The sequence below is a fragment of the Siniperca chuatsi genome, linkage group LG17 (assembly GCF_020085105.1).
Source record: "Siniperca chuatsi isolate FFG_IHB_CAS linkage group LG17, ASM2008510v1, whole genome shotgun sequence".
In the NCBI taxonomy this organism is placed as follows: Eukaryota; Metazoa; Chordata; class Actinopteri; order Centrarchiformes; family Sinipercidae; genus Siniperca; species Siniperca chuatsi.
The window spans coordinates 17,536,345-17,553,898 of record NC_058058.1 but is presented as its reverse complement, the minus strand read 5'-3'; the positions used below and the strand labels follow the sequence as shown (position 1 = coordinate 17,553,898).

Below are 17,554 nucleotides of genomic sequence, written 5' to 3'. Positions count from 1 at the left end.
CGGCATTATGGGAAATGTATTCATACTGCTCGCTCTCTCTCAATTCATAACGCAAGACCACAGTCTATGCGCAAGCCAAAAAAAGACTAGTAATATTAAGTGCAGGTAAACCGTTAAGCTACAGTCAATCGGTTTCAATTGAAACAAAAAAAAATTCATCTAGCGCAAAATAAACATCAGCTAAGTAGTAAAGTTTGTGGAAACACGGTGTTAAAGGTGTTAGCTAAGCTACATAGCTGCCAATGTTAATGCTACCTAGCTTAATTTTAGTTTAGATAACGTTATACTAACTCTTCCTCTGTTCTCTCCCTCTTCAATATGTGTGTGTGTGTGTGTGTATGTGTGTGCAGTACACTTTGCGACCGTTAGAGGGACGTCTACAACCATTTCCATGACAACCTCAAAGCTAGTACTAAACAGTAACCTAATTGTTAGCGGACAAAAAAGCCCACATCTATCAGTTTTGGATTTTTGACAATGGAGACAATATGTCTCGATAAATCAGCTTTGAAAGCTGTGGATGACTACTGGGAGTACAGAAGGTTTGTGTCAGCGTTAGACTGTATGCTTTTATCGCCTGACTTCAGCTAATCTCTAGAGGGTTTTCATACACTTCGGAGCAAGCCACCAGCATATGATAACTAATGCTAACTACAGAGGAACTGATTAACTGCGTTAACAGCTAGCTAAAGTACAATACAAATGCTGCAATAACACAATAACCCTTTTGTTATAGGCAGATCAGCTCATTGTATAAGTAAGTTATGGTGTTTTTATTGGTGGTTTGTCTTTTCAAGGATTGTGGGTGATGATGATGGAGGAAAACTGTTCACTCCAGAGCAATATGAGGAGTACAAGAGGAAGATGCTCCCTCAACGAGTGAAAAACAGGCTGTATGTGAGCTTTGGGGTGCCTGGAGGTAACGACTGCAAACTCATTGGCCCTGAGACACACTGCTTCTGTACACACAGGTAATTAGTACATTACTCAGTAACACATGAAATCAGACATCCTTCTCCCCTACACTCCACCACACACATAGATGTACATAAATAAACACACTTGGGAGTAATGTCATTTTGTCCAGCTACAAGCAACATAAGACCGACTTTGAAGTGGTTCCCTCTGAGCGACCCCTCACCCTACCATGCCAGGTCAGAGGATGTCATTGTCCTGCCTACCAGTATGTTCCCCGGATTGGGCCAAACCATGTCCACTGCAGGTGTAAACACTTACCTCAGGATCACAGTGAAGCTACTGGCCACTTGTGCAAAAAGTGTGAGTCTGAAATCACTACATTCAAAGACAGTAGCATCTTACCTAGATGGAATCATATATACAGTTAGTGTTCAAGATCATTTTCACATACTTGCTTCCTAATAACTCAATTTTTCAGGCACTTCCTGTTCTGGGTTCCAGAGCCCCTACACCTGTGGGTGTGGCCAGCCCAGCTCTGCCCACCAGACCCTGGTGAGTAGAGTCAAACATCAAACACAGGTCCTTGGTGTAAAAAAAAAAAAACTAAACAAAAAAGAGACATAGATTTACAATATAGCTACCATTTGTTCAGATGTAACGTTGCACACTTCACATAATTTGAACTCGAATCACATTATTTTCTTGGCAGGTTGAGACAAAACTAGAGAGGGAGGCACGTGGTCGGCCCATTGGCAGGGATGTCCCTTATGCTGCCATGGGGGGGCTGACAGGGTTCAGCTCCTTGTTGGATGGTTACCTCGCTTTGGAAGCCAGTGGCTCAGGTGAGCACTAGATGTATGATGCCTATACGTGAAGATTTAATCTCTGTCTGCATTGGAAAGCTGCAATTTGTGTATATGTATGCATGTGTGCTATGGGAGAGGTGCTGTAGTCTATGCCTGGTAGGGTGAGTCTGGAACATTCCATGCACAGGTAGTCACGTGGAGCAACATCAGCTCCCAGCAATAAGCAATAACGAATACAAACAGTTTTTAAGCTTAGACATTCTTTGATTCATGGAGTCAGTGTTTTGGTGATCCAGCCTTTGTTAGACTGTTTTTCTGGAGGTGTGTGTGCAGGCATTGCACTAAAGGGGAAGAAAGTTCCCTTAAGAGGCATGTGAGGGCAGCAAAGAGCAGCACAGCATCAGTGTTGAATAAACAAGTCTGCAGAGTGGAGATTTGTTCAAGTCAAAAGTGTGTAGTAAAACCGCATGTGTCATCACCACATTTATTTGTCACCCAGACTAGTAGAGCTGCGTGGGGATGCAAAAAAAAATCACGCATTTCATATTGTTGTGAGATTAATTGAGATGAACTTCTTTTAAGACATACGTGTCTTCACTATGTGAGATGACTGCAACACAGATGTCCTTAACTGACATACATCATAACTTCATGAAGCTTACATGCACACGTAAGGAGAATATTTAGTTATAATGGAGATGTTACACTGATATGCATGAAGAAAACAATGTTCAGCATGCTAAGTTAAGTTTGCAAATTATATCAGACCAATCATGGCTTCTGCAGCTTTTGAGAAGTAATTTTTACCTCTTCTGAAAACCATGGAAATATAATTAATGATTGAATGAACAACATTAATTACACATTTTTAAATCCATTTACGTGTAGTTAATTATGTATGATTTAATATGCTGTTGACTGATTACTCCACAATTTAGCATTTACTTTGCACACATAGTGGTATTGAGTTAAGAGTTTGAAATGTCAAGTTCAGATGTCACACACTCTTCCAAATGCTGTTAGGTACAACATTAGATTGTATGTAGCCATCATAACTTCTCACTCAATATATTGTTTTATCCTTAATTAGGAACATAAATCGTTATATTTATTGTTATGATAAACACGTTATGTTCATCAGTGACTGCAGATAAATGCATTCTATAAAATATAAGCCTTCAGTTTTAACACCATCTGTGCTTCAGATCCTGGTATAGTTAATGCACACAACATAGATTTTAGATAAGTTCCATACATGTGAGGCACACAACATCCACTGCTGGTACCCGTCACATTTTATTTTCATAATCTCTGCTGTATCTTTTTCAGAGCAAGACAGAAAAGATGGCTACCAGCAGAGATGCTCAGCATCAAGGATCAAAGAAACGTCTACTAAAACATCTAGCTCTACTCACTGTAAGAGAGAGACCAACAAACAGTGAAATGCAACGTCCTTCTAAGAGTCCATCTGTCAAACCGTCCATTAAATATTGGACAATTAATATTTATAAAATAAAACCTACATGTCTTCTGATCTGTAACCTTTAATCTTGTCCAAAGCTTAAAAACATTTCGATCGTTTCACAGCTAAACTATTTCATTTTCAGGGAAGTGTCTGTCTTTGTCAGTGTCGTGACTCTGTGGTATAATCAACTGTCAGCAACAGTAGTGGTTAAATCCCACCCCACAACTAAACAATTAACTGACAATATATTGATCGCATCAGAGGTTTGAGTGTGGGGAGACATTGGCAGCATTACTATGATGATCCAGATTTCTGTGTTTGACAGAGTTTTTTGTCAGCTTTTAAGACATAACCTGAGGAAATCACAGTTTGATAGAGCCTGAATACATTTGAATACATAGTCATGATGAAATAATAATGGATTTATCACATTTGAAAGTAAAGCATGGTTAGGAGATCTTATCTATGATATTTTCTATATTGTTTCTGGCTGCCATGTGAGCTGCAAAAATAGCGTGCCTAAACTCATGTGTATCTGTGAGCGTAAAATTAAGATATGAGATTAAGAATGTAAAATCTAAAGTTTAAGCTTTTGAATTTTCAGGGTCAACATATTGAATTACTAGGTTATACCCAAGCCCAGTTCAACGTAAGAACATTGTCATCTCTACTATAAAATTCCTCACAGTCATGTTTGATACCTTAACCAACCCATACTTACTTTGATTTATTGCAGTTTTCTAGCAATGCCTCATATTTCCCTCTGGGTACACGTTCCATAAACTGGTCAGTGTACACATCTCAGGTTTGTGTGATTGATGTTCTCTTATTGAGAGAAAGCCGCCTACTCAACATGTCACCAAAATAACACCACAACCATGGAGCTACGTGTTCAGTGATGAGCGCAGTTTTTAATTTGCAGATAGATGTACTGTCTCCGATTGATTAATCCCATTCATCACGGCAGATCAGCGGTGATGAGAGCTGATTTAATCCAGGCAGCGAATGGAGACTGAAGCATGTCATGTTTTCTCTATTGGCGGCCCACTTTCCAACGTCTTTAACTGAGAAATAAAATTAACGGGGTTTCACTCCCACTCAAATGTTTCCACTGTGAGGACGGCAAGTCAGACTGGATCAGCATCTACACTGGTGCTGGCCAGTGCATATCAAGTCACATGTGTCATAATATAAGCATTACATTAGGGAGCTTGGTGTGTGTGTTTGTGTGTGTGTTTGTTAGCTGAACAGGTGGTCTTGAGGGAAAGGAAGTAGGGCTACGCCTGAAGGATGGCATGGATGCACCTGGGTCTCTGCAGCCGAGTGATGAGGAGGAAGCAAGTGGAAGAGATCCCATCTGAAAGCTGACACTTTAGATTCAGTGTGTATCTACGATGACCATGGTATCAGGTTGCCACAAGATAAAGCATGAACACACACATTCACAGCCGCATAAACATTTTAAACCAATCATGTTTCCCCTTCGCTACTCAAAAGAGCTTTGTTGACTGCTAGAATCAAGAATCCTTAAAAAAAAACACACACACACACACTTGACCCGTTTCCACTACTTACTCCTGGACAATTTTTCTCACAGAGGGGTAGAGGCAGTGGGTGGAGTGGGATGGGGGCGAAAGAGAGAAAGAGCGAAAAACCCAATTAATTTAAGAGGTAAATGCCTGACACATTAGTCTGGCACAATTACAATTTAGGGTAATTGCCTCTCCATAGCAACCCTGTTTAGGAGGCTACAGGTAATTTACTTTGGCCATTGGTTGAAGTGAATGACTACTACACTTCCCTTATCCCCATGGAAACCACGCCCAGCTTGACTGACAGATCCAACGCTACAAGTCAGGAGGGGAGCACAGAAGATTAAATTGGCAATTACTGCGCAAGGAAACACTTAATTACCCCAGTGATAATAACGGTAAGCACACACTGTCTTAACTGGAGACAAAGAACACACTCCTCTAATTTCCCCACAGATAGAGAGGTAACAAAAACTCAGGTTCGCAGAGAGACACAAAAGACAGACAGGTACTGACAAATTACTTGAAACTCAACCAGATACTACTAAAACAAATACAGGAAAATACAGCTTGAAATAGAATTTCCAAAATGCAAAGAAGCACAAGAACATCTGTTAGCTACTTCATGGACAGTGTAGTATACTGTATAAGTAAATACTGTATAGACCATTTGGATGTAAAAGCTAAAACAAATGGTCTGTGAGTCCATGAAATCTGTTGGCCTCAAATTCATCATCAGTGTGTCAAGTTGTGCATCTAACCTTTTGCTTTTATTCCTTCGTAGTGTTAATTATCATCCAACTCCACATTCCCCTCAGTTCTACAGCACATTTTAGTGTCTTCTAGCTAATTGTTTTGGTTTTCCAGCTTGCAACTTTACTGCTTTGGTTCACTCTCACCACCTCTCATCAGTATTGTTTTCTGATGCATAGACCTAAAGGTCATATAAATGTTTGAGGGTATATTTTTAGGTCTAATTTATCATACCATATTAACAGAATCAGATCTACTGGAGGACATGCAAAGAAAACACAATACTATTTCCAAATGTGAATATACATTTGTTTTTAAAGTACATTTCAATGTATTATTGTTCACTTATCATACTGTTACTGTACAGTATATGGACATTCATTGAATTACCTAAGGTCTACAGTCCCAACAGATTTCTGTGGTAGCCAAACTTTGTATCAGCTTTTCATTAAAAAATGGACCTCTAAGCTATTTTCAAACATCATCAACTCAGATTTTCACTGTTTCTCCAAGTATCCTCCTTTGATTATTGGAAGAATCAGCCTGTTTTCAATTTAGGACAGATCTTACTCGAACAAAATACAGCTTGTTCTGTTTCTAAGAAGAACAAAAAACCCATCACAATCTCCTAAAAGTGAAGCACAATCCTACGTATGACTTTGACACATTGGACGTGTGTGTGTTGCCTCTCTTTTGTGGTAGAAACAGTGGGAAATTGACAGTGCACCGACTTCATAGAGGCTCTGCTTCGATCCCCTCCTGTTTCAACAGGCTCAGGGAGGAGAATGGAGAGCGAGTCGTGAGAAATGGATTTAGCTTTTTCACAAAGCACAGTGATAAACAGAAAGGGATGTTGTATAGCTGGGTTAAATCAATAGTAATGTTTGAACAGAAGTGTGTTTAAACACATGCAGCCACACACACATATATACACACATTAATGGAATGCATAAGACCATTAACACATACATTGCATACTGTGTGTTTGACAGAAAGGAATTTGTGCTAATAATTCTTGTTTGTGTAGTGCAGCTTTATCAGTACCATTTAGCAATAAGGCACTTGCAAAGGGTCTATAAGTTGTCATATTGTAAAAGGACCAAGTCAGTAACATACTGTATGGTTGTAGGGTTTCCATGTTTCCAATAAGCCATCAAATCTGCCGTTATAAATGTTAGCAAGTTATTATTACATTTTTCAGAAGAGGGTCAAACAATCCATAAGACAGTTTCTTTGTACTCAATTGAAGAGCAGCCCCAAAAGACAAAACCAAGCCAATAGTGGATAGACCAATCAGATGGATCTTTCAATTACCCATAAAGACTGGGCATAGTCTCGAGTTCACAATTTTTGTGGTCGCACTTATCTGTTACTTGGATTGAAAGGAGTTGGTGTCAAACCCAAAGGGACTTGTGATATTTCACGAAAGATATTACCCCTTTTTAGAAATGATCGTCAATTGGACATCAGTTAGACTCCAGCTAAATTGTAAAAATTACTTCAAAATACTTGAATGTTGAGTTATCAGTGAGATATAAAAGGACTGTACTTGTGTTGCACCTTTTTCTTTCCGACTGCTCAAAGCACTTCACACTACAGATCACGTTCACCCCACCTTCATTGACTGATGAACTGCTCATCAATTCAAAGAAACTAACTCATTTTGGTTTCACAAGGACACTTTGACATGTGGGCTGGGGGAAGCCGGGATCGAACGGCCGACCTTCCGATTGGTGGACGACCCGCTCTACCACTAAGCCACAGTCACCATCACATCAAAGGACTGTCTTTATGGATTTTAGTATTTTAGACCTAAATAAATATTTTCTTTTTGATACATAAAGAATTTTAGGAAAAACGCTTATTTACTTTCTTGTCAAGAATATGAGGAGAAGGCAACAAGCAGCAGCCAGTTAACTTAGCTTAGCATAAAGCTCAGGCTAGCTGTTTCCCTTAGCCTGGCTCAGGCTACAGTCAACAGCTAGCCTGGCTCTGTCCACAAAAGCACCTCTAAAAGTGTGTTCAGCCAGAATTTTTGCTACGTTATTCACGAAAATATAGTCAGTGTAACAACTGTACAGACCATTGACTGATGGATGACATGACAGCTCCCCAAAAGTGAAGCCAAAACATATCGACATGGACATGAGCCAAACTAAAAGCTCAAAGACATGTCAATTAAATGTTTCCCCAAAGATGGTTTCTGTCATTTTAGGTAGTTGTTATCACGCTGATGTATGTTCAAGTGTTTTCTAGTGGTGCTGTTAGGCATCATTGTTATGCTTGGACAGAACCAGGCTAGCTGTTTCCCTTATTCCAGTCTTTATGCTGAGCCAAGCTAACCGGCTGCTGGCTGTAGCTTTACATTTAATGGACACAAATGAGAGTGGTATTGATCTTCTCATTCTTGATAAGAAAGCGAGCAAGAATATTTCCCAAATCTATTGCTTTAAAACGTTTTAAAATTTGTGTCCTGGCTATTATGTCAGTCCAAAAAAATGATGGTCATAAATCTTGATTAAGGTTTATATCCTTCTCGTCTCAAGGCTCAGCCTCATTTTTTATTTTATACACAATACAACTGCTTATTATTAAAACATTAATACATTTAGTCAGAATCATCACTTGCAACTTGAACCACATTAGAGCTATTCCTAATAACAATGTTGCACTTGTAATTAAAATGTATCTGTAGTTCCTCCTTCAGTATGGGAGTGTAGTCTGCTTCTTGTGAGTATGTCCTTGTGTGTAACTACTTGTGCTCAAAGAAATTCAGCATTAATATGCACCCTTCTACCAGCTACCTGAATAATAACATTAACTCTGGAAATGCCTTTAATTTGCAGAATACGTATTTGGACACACTCAATAGCTGACTGACAGCCATGTGTAAAAATGTGTTCTTTCATGAATGCAGCACACTCTTGAGAACTGACGCTTTCAACCGCTTTCTAATGCATTAGCTGGACTGCTTAAATCATACATTTCCCCTCCATTATCAGGCTCCTCGTCGGTGAAGCCCGCATCTCGCATGCGTCTAATATGCTGGTAATGTATTTAACCTGGCGCAGAGGTTATCACATTTACTCTTCAGACCTATGGCTGAAAAAGTGCTGTCAAAAGTGTATTCAGCAGACATATTCAATTGTTAAACCACAACAGTGACTTGATTTGGACATTGGGATGTCCTTCTTCATTTTGCTGCGTGTCTTGTGTTTAAATACATTAATTTTCCCATAAACATGAGAGCCTGTTAAAGGATTTAATAGGTGTTTAAGGTTATTTTTTTGTCTTCATATTGCATATTGTAGATTCAGGTCTGCTATTTAAATCAGAACCGGCATATTTAGACAACACATCCACCATAACCTCTAAGGACAGCAGTTTAACACTGATTTTGTAGCTTATAATTGTATTTACAATACATAGTAATTGGTTATTGTTTACTGGAGGAGGTTATCAGCTTAAAAATGTTCTCAAATCATTTGATTTATTTAAAAAAGAAAGAAGCAAAAAAAAATACATCCTATTGCAAGAAATATCACGAAATCAAAAAGTTATACAGGTAAAAATCAATTTAATGTGAATACAGAGCACTTGTAATAATACTGAGACAATGCCTGATTAGCATCTTAATTCATGTTTCTTAATATTTAATGTCTTTCAGACAACCTGACATAACCGTGACACATCCAAACTACTGTGGTCTCACATAGGTCACAACAGTTATTAAACTAAAGTTTAGCGCCCTTTGATGTGGTTACAACTTTCATCAGGTTTCCTAATATCAGGACTCTGACCTGCACACCTGAGCCGAATCAACCAGTCACAGCTTGGCGGCTAGACCTTCTGTTCATCTGTCAGTCAAAAGCCCTTCTATGACGTTTCTCTTGACATGACGTTTGTGCTGCTTTCACCCCAGGAGCAGATGTGGCAGAGACACATTTACACACACACATAGATATACACACACACACTGAGATGGGAGGTAAAGACAGGTAAATTAAAACACTAAGTATAGATAGGATGATTTTTAAAGCAGTGGGGGCTTAATTAGAGCAATAGAAGAACAAGTGAGAAAACGGCTAAGGACATAATTTCTTGTTATTTCCTCATTGAGCAGTTGTCAGTATTGTACTTACTCTGAACTGAATGTGGAGAAAAGCTTGTGTTCTCCGAGATGTTATATGGTTCAGTAATTGCTTGCAAAGGCTGTCAATTAATGTCAACGCCAGAACAAAGAAGAACAATTTGGGGACATGCTTCTTTGAAGTGTTGATAGCTAACAGCTCAGAGAAGTGGATAGCAGAATTGATACTTCTTTGGTGGTAGACCAGTTCTGTAATAACAAACCAATTATTTTTACGGTATTTATGCAAATTGCATTGAATCACATACTGCAACATAGCTCAACACAAAAAATCAGGTTTCATTAGTAAAATGCAGTAATCACATCATTTTGGTTGAATTAATCAATGACAAACATCCCTTAAACCTCCAATATTAACCTAATATCTATTGCTCAGATCACCTTCAGTTTGAAGCTGCAGCCCACATAGCCAAGGGGGCTGCCGATGCTCTATCTAAGTAATAGTAGTGCTTGCTTACCAGAAGTAACAGATTGTCACCATAGCACATTGGTGTAGACAAAAGCAGCAATTTAGATGTTGAGCTTGTGTGTAAAAGTGGTGTAATAGCCAAGAAAGCACCAAAGCTGTACGAGATTTTGTCCTTTTTAATTTGTCTTTCCAGACCGTTTGCATGCAACTGCCTGAAAGAGAAGATACAGGCAGCCTGCTTGTCAGTATTTCCGTTTACAGTTGTACACACTGTAAATTTGTAAAGTGTGATTCACAGCAGCGGAAAATTACAGGCCTTTTCATCTTAACAAATCTTGGAAGAGAACTTATTGTCCAAACCAGGAGGCTGATGAGAGGAGTGGAAAACACATTTGCATTTAAACAGCTTGCTCTCTAAAGCACTCGTTCTCCACAGAAATGATTTCTGATAACGACAAACCAAGCTCCAAGAAATTCTCTTATACAGCATTTACTAAAGGTGCTACATTTAGAGTAGCAATAAATCATTGTTACATTAATTGCAGGTATTCTGATTTGTCTAATTAGCGTAAACAACCGGGGACTGTATTGAAGATGATTGGTAGCTATCTTTCTAATAGCATTGATATTATTAGTGCTGATGTTGATCAAAATTAATGACCATATTTCGCACTGTCACGTTGCCATTTGTCTCCCCTTGAGCTGGAAGAACTCCTCCTCTTTGTGCTGCACAGAAATCCAGCAGATTTCTTCCAAAATCTGACCTTGTTGTCAGAGCCATTTTAATTATAGAACATGTTGTAAATATTTAATGAATAGAATACTGGCTGAGACTGATACCACCCCAAGTATGGACTAATCCACTGTATGTGCAGTGATAGCTTAACTCACAATAAAGCTGCAAACAAGCAAAGAACATGTCTTAGGGAAAACATCTTCCAGCCACCTGGTCCTAAGTTGGTTTTGTTGATTATCATTATTCTATATTGTTCTTATTGTCAACAAATTCCATGAAAAGACCAAAACCAACAATTTGTTAATCCATCTCTCAATAATTACTGACTTCTCTACCCTGTCTTTGGCACTCAGCCACAAGCCCATTTATTCCTACAGAAGATGTAAATCCTTAAAAACAGGTCACAAATATTATATTATTTTATATTAAATATAGATTCTTTTTTTAAAGCTTAATAATTTCCTAAACCATCCAGGCACATTATTCTTCAGCAAACATTTCTTAATTAGGAGTAAATTGTGTATTTGTTGGGAACTATTTTCAGCTGTGGATTAATACACATTTGTTGCACCAGGAGCACCAGGATGGTGTATGTGGGACTGACTCAAAATAAACTACAGTGTCCATGTTCGTGGTAATGAAGGACCCAGTGTGTCAGTGAGACACTCTGCTCTGTAGCAGAGAAGTAGCTCCATCATGCTTTGGATACACAGACAATACTATTTGTACAGAAATTTGTTGGTTTTGGTCATTTCATGGGAATTTTTTTTTGACAGCAGGAAAAATATTGAATATCAACAGCCTTATCCTTTAACCCACCTTAAGCCACTGAGGGCTCACAGTGTACGACATTGTAGATGCTGTGATATGTTCACAATCATTTTGCTAATGTCCCACAATGAATGTGGTGATTTACTGATGTTAAGTTACATGTGTCACCTTCCATTAAAATTGTCAAGGCTGTTTGACTCCTGGTGGCAAGGATGCATGCTGTTTGAAAAGCTAAAGACATTGATTTGTCTGTGTGTGTTTCTTAATCTAATGAATTAAACTTCATTTCTTAATGTCACAGGCATATTTAGTTTGCGATTCATCCACTATGTAGTTAACATTTTGTTCCACCTAAGGTTGAGATCAAGGGCCAGCAAGGGCTATAAGAGTAAACTGAAATTAATGTCACTTTGATGGAACCCTTTTTAGTCAATGATGCATTATTTTGCTGGTAGCATTCGGGAAAGGGTAGACTGTGACCATGAAGAAATACACATGGTCTGCAACAGCTTTTAGGTGACACTCAACAGGTACTGAGGAGCCCAAGAAAACATTCTCCAACCATTACACCTGCAGTAGTCTGTACTGTTGACACCAGACATGATGGATCTATGGATTTACGTTGTTTATGCCAGATTCTGACCGTATCATCAACATAGAAACAAGGTTTTGTCAGGCAATTTTCACTCCTTAGTTTTTAGCCATGCTAGCTGCATGACTCTTGGGGTGGCAATGGAGGACAGTCAGTCGGGCTATCACTTTGGTCCAGACTGAAATATCTCAACAACTATTGGATGGATTTTGATGGAATTATTCACAGAAGTTCATCTTCCCCAGAGGATGAATCCTAAAGCTGTTGGTAATCCTTTGACTTTCCCTGTAAGCGCCACCAGCAGGTCAGAGTTTTCATTTATATACTGCAACTAATACAGTATCTCAACATCAGCAGGATGGATTGGCACAAACTTTTGTACAGACGCCCATGGTTCCCAGATGATATATCTTAATTACTTTGGTGATCCCGTGACTTGTCCTTTAGCACCACCGTGAGGTTGACATTTGTGGTTTTGATTGAAATATGTTGAAATTTGTTTCACACATACATGTTCCCACCTCAGGATGAATTCTTGAAAACTTTGGCGATCACTTAACTTTTTATCTTATGCCATCGGCAGGTCAAAATTTGAATTTGTCCAGTATATTGGGTTATGACCAAATACCTGCAAAATGAAGGACATTCCCATCAGCCTCAGCTGCATTTTCTGTTTAATGCTAATTAGTAAATGTTAGCATGTTAGCACGCTAAACTGTGATGGTGAACATGGTAAACATTATAGCCTGCCTACTTAACATCAGCATGATTAGTCTATAGCCAATTAGTAGTGTTAGGTGGTCATTTTAAACATGTTGCCAAGCTAGCATTAGCATTTAGCTCAACACGCCACTATGAGTAAGCACAGCTTCACAAAGCTGCTAGCATGACTGAAGACTCCTAGTGTTGTTTCTTACTTAGCTGACATGAGTGTAACCCAATATGGCCTCTTCTATTTTAGCCTGCCTGCTTCAAGGATCAATGAGTTGTGCATTCAGAGGATGCACATTTGGTCAGATTGTAAGACGTCACCTGTGTCTAAGATACCAGAGCTGATGCATCTATCCCCTAATGATCATAGTGAGTTTAAAGTAACTTTACTCAGTCTTATGTATAAGCAAACACTAACTGACCTCTCAGCTTTGTCCACATGCTTTATACATCTGCTTCATTCACATGTCAGACACTTCCGTAGGCTCAAGCTGTTAGCTTAAAAAGGTGTTGTACCTATTGAAGTGAGTCACTGAGTGTGTACTCCCTGAAGAGGACTAGAAGTACTCATTCCTGCCTGTGATGATCATGATTCGGTCATGACTTTGTGCTCCACATTCTCTCACTTGTGTCTCATTTCTCATCTCCCTCTTAGCATCCTGTGTTATACAAAAAGCCCTTAACACATCCTCTGCGCAACTTAAAAAGCAGCACTGCTGAAGAATACTGATTTTGATAGATTATATGGTTGCGAGCTGGTATACAAAAGGATTATGAATGGGAGGTAAATGAAGCACTTAGTGATACAGATTCATTTGAAGTGCTATTTGGGTTTTCTTATTAAGTGGGTTTCTTGGAGATTGGGCTCTTCTTTGACTGACGTGTCTCGATATTCACATTTAGGCCTTTTGTTCACATTGAGTGTCCCAGTCTCTCTTCCCATCTCATGGAGTGAACTGCAAAACGAAATTAGTGGACTGATTCAGTCAAACAGCATGTCAAAGAAGGGTTCATGTACATGTGAATCTGTTTGAGATCTTTTTATTTCAGATCACCCGAAGCGTCGTCATATGAGCTTCTTTTGGTAAGGAGCCCGGCTATAGAAGATTCATTTGAAGTTCGCCCACAGTGTCACATTACTGCCATTCTTTTGTGACTTCAGATGTGATTATTGATCTCATTATGCAGAAGAATCACTACTTGATTGTGAAATAATGTGTCACATTCTTCCTCATAGAGAAGCCTCATTAACACCAAAACATCACACTCAGCATGTGTGTATCAATGTGTTTGACAGTGTGTTTGAATGCAACAGTTATTAAGAGGCTGTATGTGTGGCAAATGTGTGTGTGATGTGCCTGTTTATACACACACACCTGCATTTGAGACATAGAACATAATGTTTATTACATTAACAACACAGTAACTTATTTCAGTAATATTTCCAATGGGCATATTGTGTATCAGATGCTCAACAGTGACTTTGTCGTGAACGTATCATACTTTCTATAATGTTATTACTGTAATATCCATGTATATTTCCTATAGGGACATTCGTTTTTTGGTTAGTATCCTAAAATGTAATTGTAGCAGCTGGATTGGCCACATTCTTAAAAAACACTTCATTCCTAATCCCTCTTGGTCTCATTGGAAACAAGGCTTATTAAGTCACTCTATTTTTAGCGTGTATTGTTATTTTACGTATTTTAAATTAATGGAAACAGCTTTTTTAAAAAACACACTAATGACAGCATCAGCAGTGACGTTCACATGAAGAGAGACAGAGACTTGCGCTAAACGGAGCGCAGCTCTGACGCGTTTTTCTGCAGCGCCTCTGGCGCACACAGATATAAAACCCACCGCGCACCAAGCGCCCAGAAGAGCAGAAGAGACGCCACAGGACAGCGCGCAAATCTCCCTCTGACAATCTGGGAAATGTAAGTACCTTGACATTTGATTTACAAAAACCTTGACATGAAACTTCTTTAAAGTCTCTCGACGTGACTTTTGATGATTGTCTGCTGGTTATGCAGCTGCAAAAGTCCTGGTTATTGGAAATGTATCACTAATACTAATGTTTGCATGTTTTTTAATCCGACCAACTATCAATGTATATAATGTATTTCTTAAAAGCTGAACAGTGATCAATAAATAGCAATAATTCTTTTTAAAAAGGGACATTTAAAGCACAGTGTGAAAGTGTCCAGTGGTGTGACATGGACTAACAGTTTTTACTTTTCCCGGTCAGATGCATACTAACTTGGTGAGCTGGCTGGGGACTCTGGGGTTCCTGCTGTGGGCGCTGCTCTGCCTGGGCGCCCTGACGGAAGGATACCCGGTGAAACCGGAGAACCCCGGGGAGGACGCCCCGGCGGAGGAGCTGGCCAAGTACTACTCAGCCCTGAGACACTACATCAACCTCATCACAAGACAAAGGTAGGCGAACTACCTCTCTGCAAGAACAGAATAGAATAGAAAGCGTATCAACACAGCTGGAGTTCATTTGATTTCAGGTTTAAATTGATATCATGGAGTACATTTGCAATAGTGTTTCTCCGCAAATGAGTGAATTGGTAATATTTGTCTACTGGCTGGTAGCTTACTCACATTATTCTATTTGATTCTATTCTGTCCAATTTTACAAATGTGTAACCACTGAATATAATGAGATGACTGCTATCAGATAAAACATGCTTGTAAGTTCTGTGGTGCTTTATTTCTTCCAGTTTAAGCCCTAAATACTGTACAAAATTCTGCTAAGTAGGAATGCAAGATTTTAATTTTGGCGGATTGTTTATCATCATGGCTGGAAGGTCACAGATTTCACACAAAAAAGTATGTATTTAATGTGAAAAATATATTTTTTCTTCTGTTTCTCTGCTATCTAGTCAACAATGGTCTTTATTGGAAACTTTCCTCAACATTTGACATTTTCTGTTATGGTCTTGACTAGTAATCTGACAATAAAACACAACATTTTGACATCAAACAAACAAAACCACAAGTCCACCTAATGTTTTACCTGTTGGAGCTGCCAGTCTAAGTCTTGCAGGTCTGGCTGCAGCTTCTTGTTACAAAGCAGCGAACACCCGCTGCCCATTTACCACCTGAAAAAAAAGCCTGAGGAGAAATGTCTGCCCTGGCCAGCATGCTGTGTCAAATCACCCACAGTTTTCAGCTTTCTTCTGAATGTCAGGGGCTTGGATGCCGCTGCAGGCGTTTAGCCACCCAGGGGGACAAGCGCGCCAGCGCAGCTTATCATCTGAGGGACAGAAAAGGAAATATGACCACCTGCGATGCAACTCCTGTCTGCCTCTGCAGGGTCTGACTGTGTTCAGCCTTTACTGAGCTTATAATTGGACATATGACATGAGGACATGGAGAGTAATAGGTTCAGTTATTTATTTCCCTGTGCTCAGTTCAGCCAAGGTCTCTCTTTTTCTCTGTGATGTTTTTTTCACTTGAAAACCAAAAGGTCCAAGTTGGTGCTAAGCCCTTTAAATTTCCCCTCAGCTTGACAAATCATCATCCCTTTGCCTGTCTGTCTGTCTCTTTGTGTGTCTCAGGTATGGAAAGAGGTCCAGTCCTGAGATTCTGGACACACTGGTCTCAGAGCTGCTGTTGAAGGAAAGCACAGACACGATTCCACAGTCAAGGTGTGTGTAAGACTGTGAGTGTACATTGCTGGAACTCTGACAGGAAGCTGACCTTAACCTTTGCTTCTCTCTCACCAGATATGACCCATCATTGTGGTGATGCTGTCATCAGTGTTGGCTCCACCTCACTGCTGCCCCGCCGCTGCTGACATTCTGACCTCTACACATCTCTTACTCCATGCCCTCCTACACCAAATGACCACCCTGCCTCTGCCCCTTTTACCTCTATGAGCCGCCTTGTAGGCCTATATTCAACCCCGCCTCCTTACCCATCAGCTACAGTCACAACTGCTTATAGTATGTGCCATAAAATTGTAAATAGTTTATTCAGTTATCATCTGTGAAACCCAAAAGTAAAGTACGGGAGGGCATGTTGATTGTATTGTATAATTGTGCTATTAAAGATTAACTGTTTGAAGAAATGTATTTCTTTGCATTTGTTTGATAGGCTAAATGTACCACATAATCTAATATTTGCTTGCAAAATGTGCGTACCTGAGCACATTTAAGGGGCAAAATGGAGCAATGACTGATGGCTGACATTTTATTATATATTCTATGTGATTAATTATTTGATATTAATCACCCAGCTGTCACATTAGAGAGAACATTGGTCCTGAATGCTATCCTGACAAAAAGTTTTTTTTACAACTGGTCTCCTGACACATCTCAGACACTGTTTGCTTGATGTCTTCCCTCATGATGAGTTTGGACTTGCTGTGCCACACCTTGCCTCCCAGCTGAAATCCATGACTCTAGCAGCTAATGTAGCTCCATGACACTGGATAATGGGGCAAGTGCACGAAAAGTACATTTAAACTGGGTCTAATATTCCAGTGAAAGCTTACATGGTCAGAAAACATCAGTCAGTTTGAAGCTGCCACTTGGATAGCTAATGGCGCTCTCTTGTGGCCTTAAGGATAAGTACCTACGCTGAAACTAAATGAAGGGAGAAATGGCATTTCCAGGAGCATTATTGCAATTATACGAGTGGTTAACATACCGCAACCTGACATGTAACCAGCCCACAGAGCACAAATCAAGCAGTTAAGAGG

General features: G+C 39.5%; 2 protein-coding genes across 2 annotated transcripts; both read left to right on the top strand.

Moving 5' to 3' along the window:
- Positions 1-11: 11 nt before the first annotated feature.
- fam221a (family with sequence similarity 221 member A) lies at positions 12-3,258 on the top strand. Its single transcript, XM_044170853.1, has 7 exons — positions 12-105; positions 351-542; positions 798-971; positions 1,088-1,278; positions 1,397-1,470; positions 1,628-1,760; positions 3,054-3,258. The coding sequence occupies exons 2-7, from the start codon at positions 478-480 to the stop codon at positions 3,164-3,166; spliced, it is 750 nt and encodes a 249-aa protein (XP_044026788.1). The 5' UTR covers positions 12-105; positions 351-477; the 3' UTR covers positions 3,167-3,258.
- An 11,392-nt stretch (positions 3,259-14,650) lies between these two features.
- npy (neuropeptide Y) lies at positions 14,651-16,925 on the top strand. The gene is made up of 4 exons (XM_044172804.1): positions 14,651-14,780; positions 15,092-15,279; positions 16,410-16,499; positions 16,578-16,925. The coding sequence occupies exons 2-4, from the start codon at positions 15,092-15,094 to the stop codon at positions 16,597-16,599; spliced, it is 300 nt and encodes a 99-aa protein (XP_044028739.1). The 5' UTR covers positions 14,651-14,780; the 3' UTR covers positions 16,600-16,925.
- The last annotated feature ends 629 nt before the right edge of the window (positions 16,926-17,554 follow it).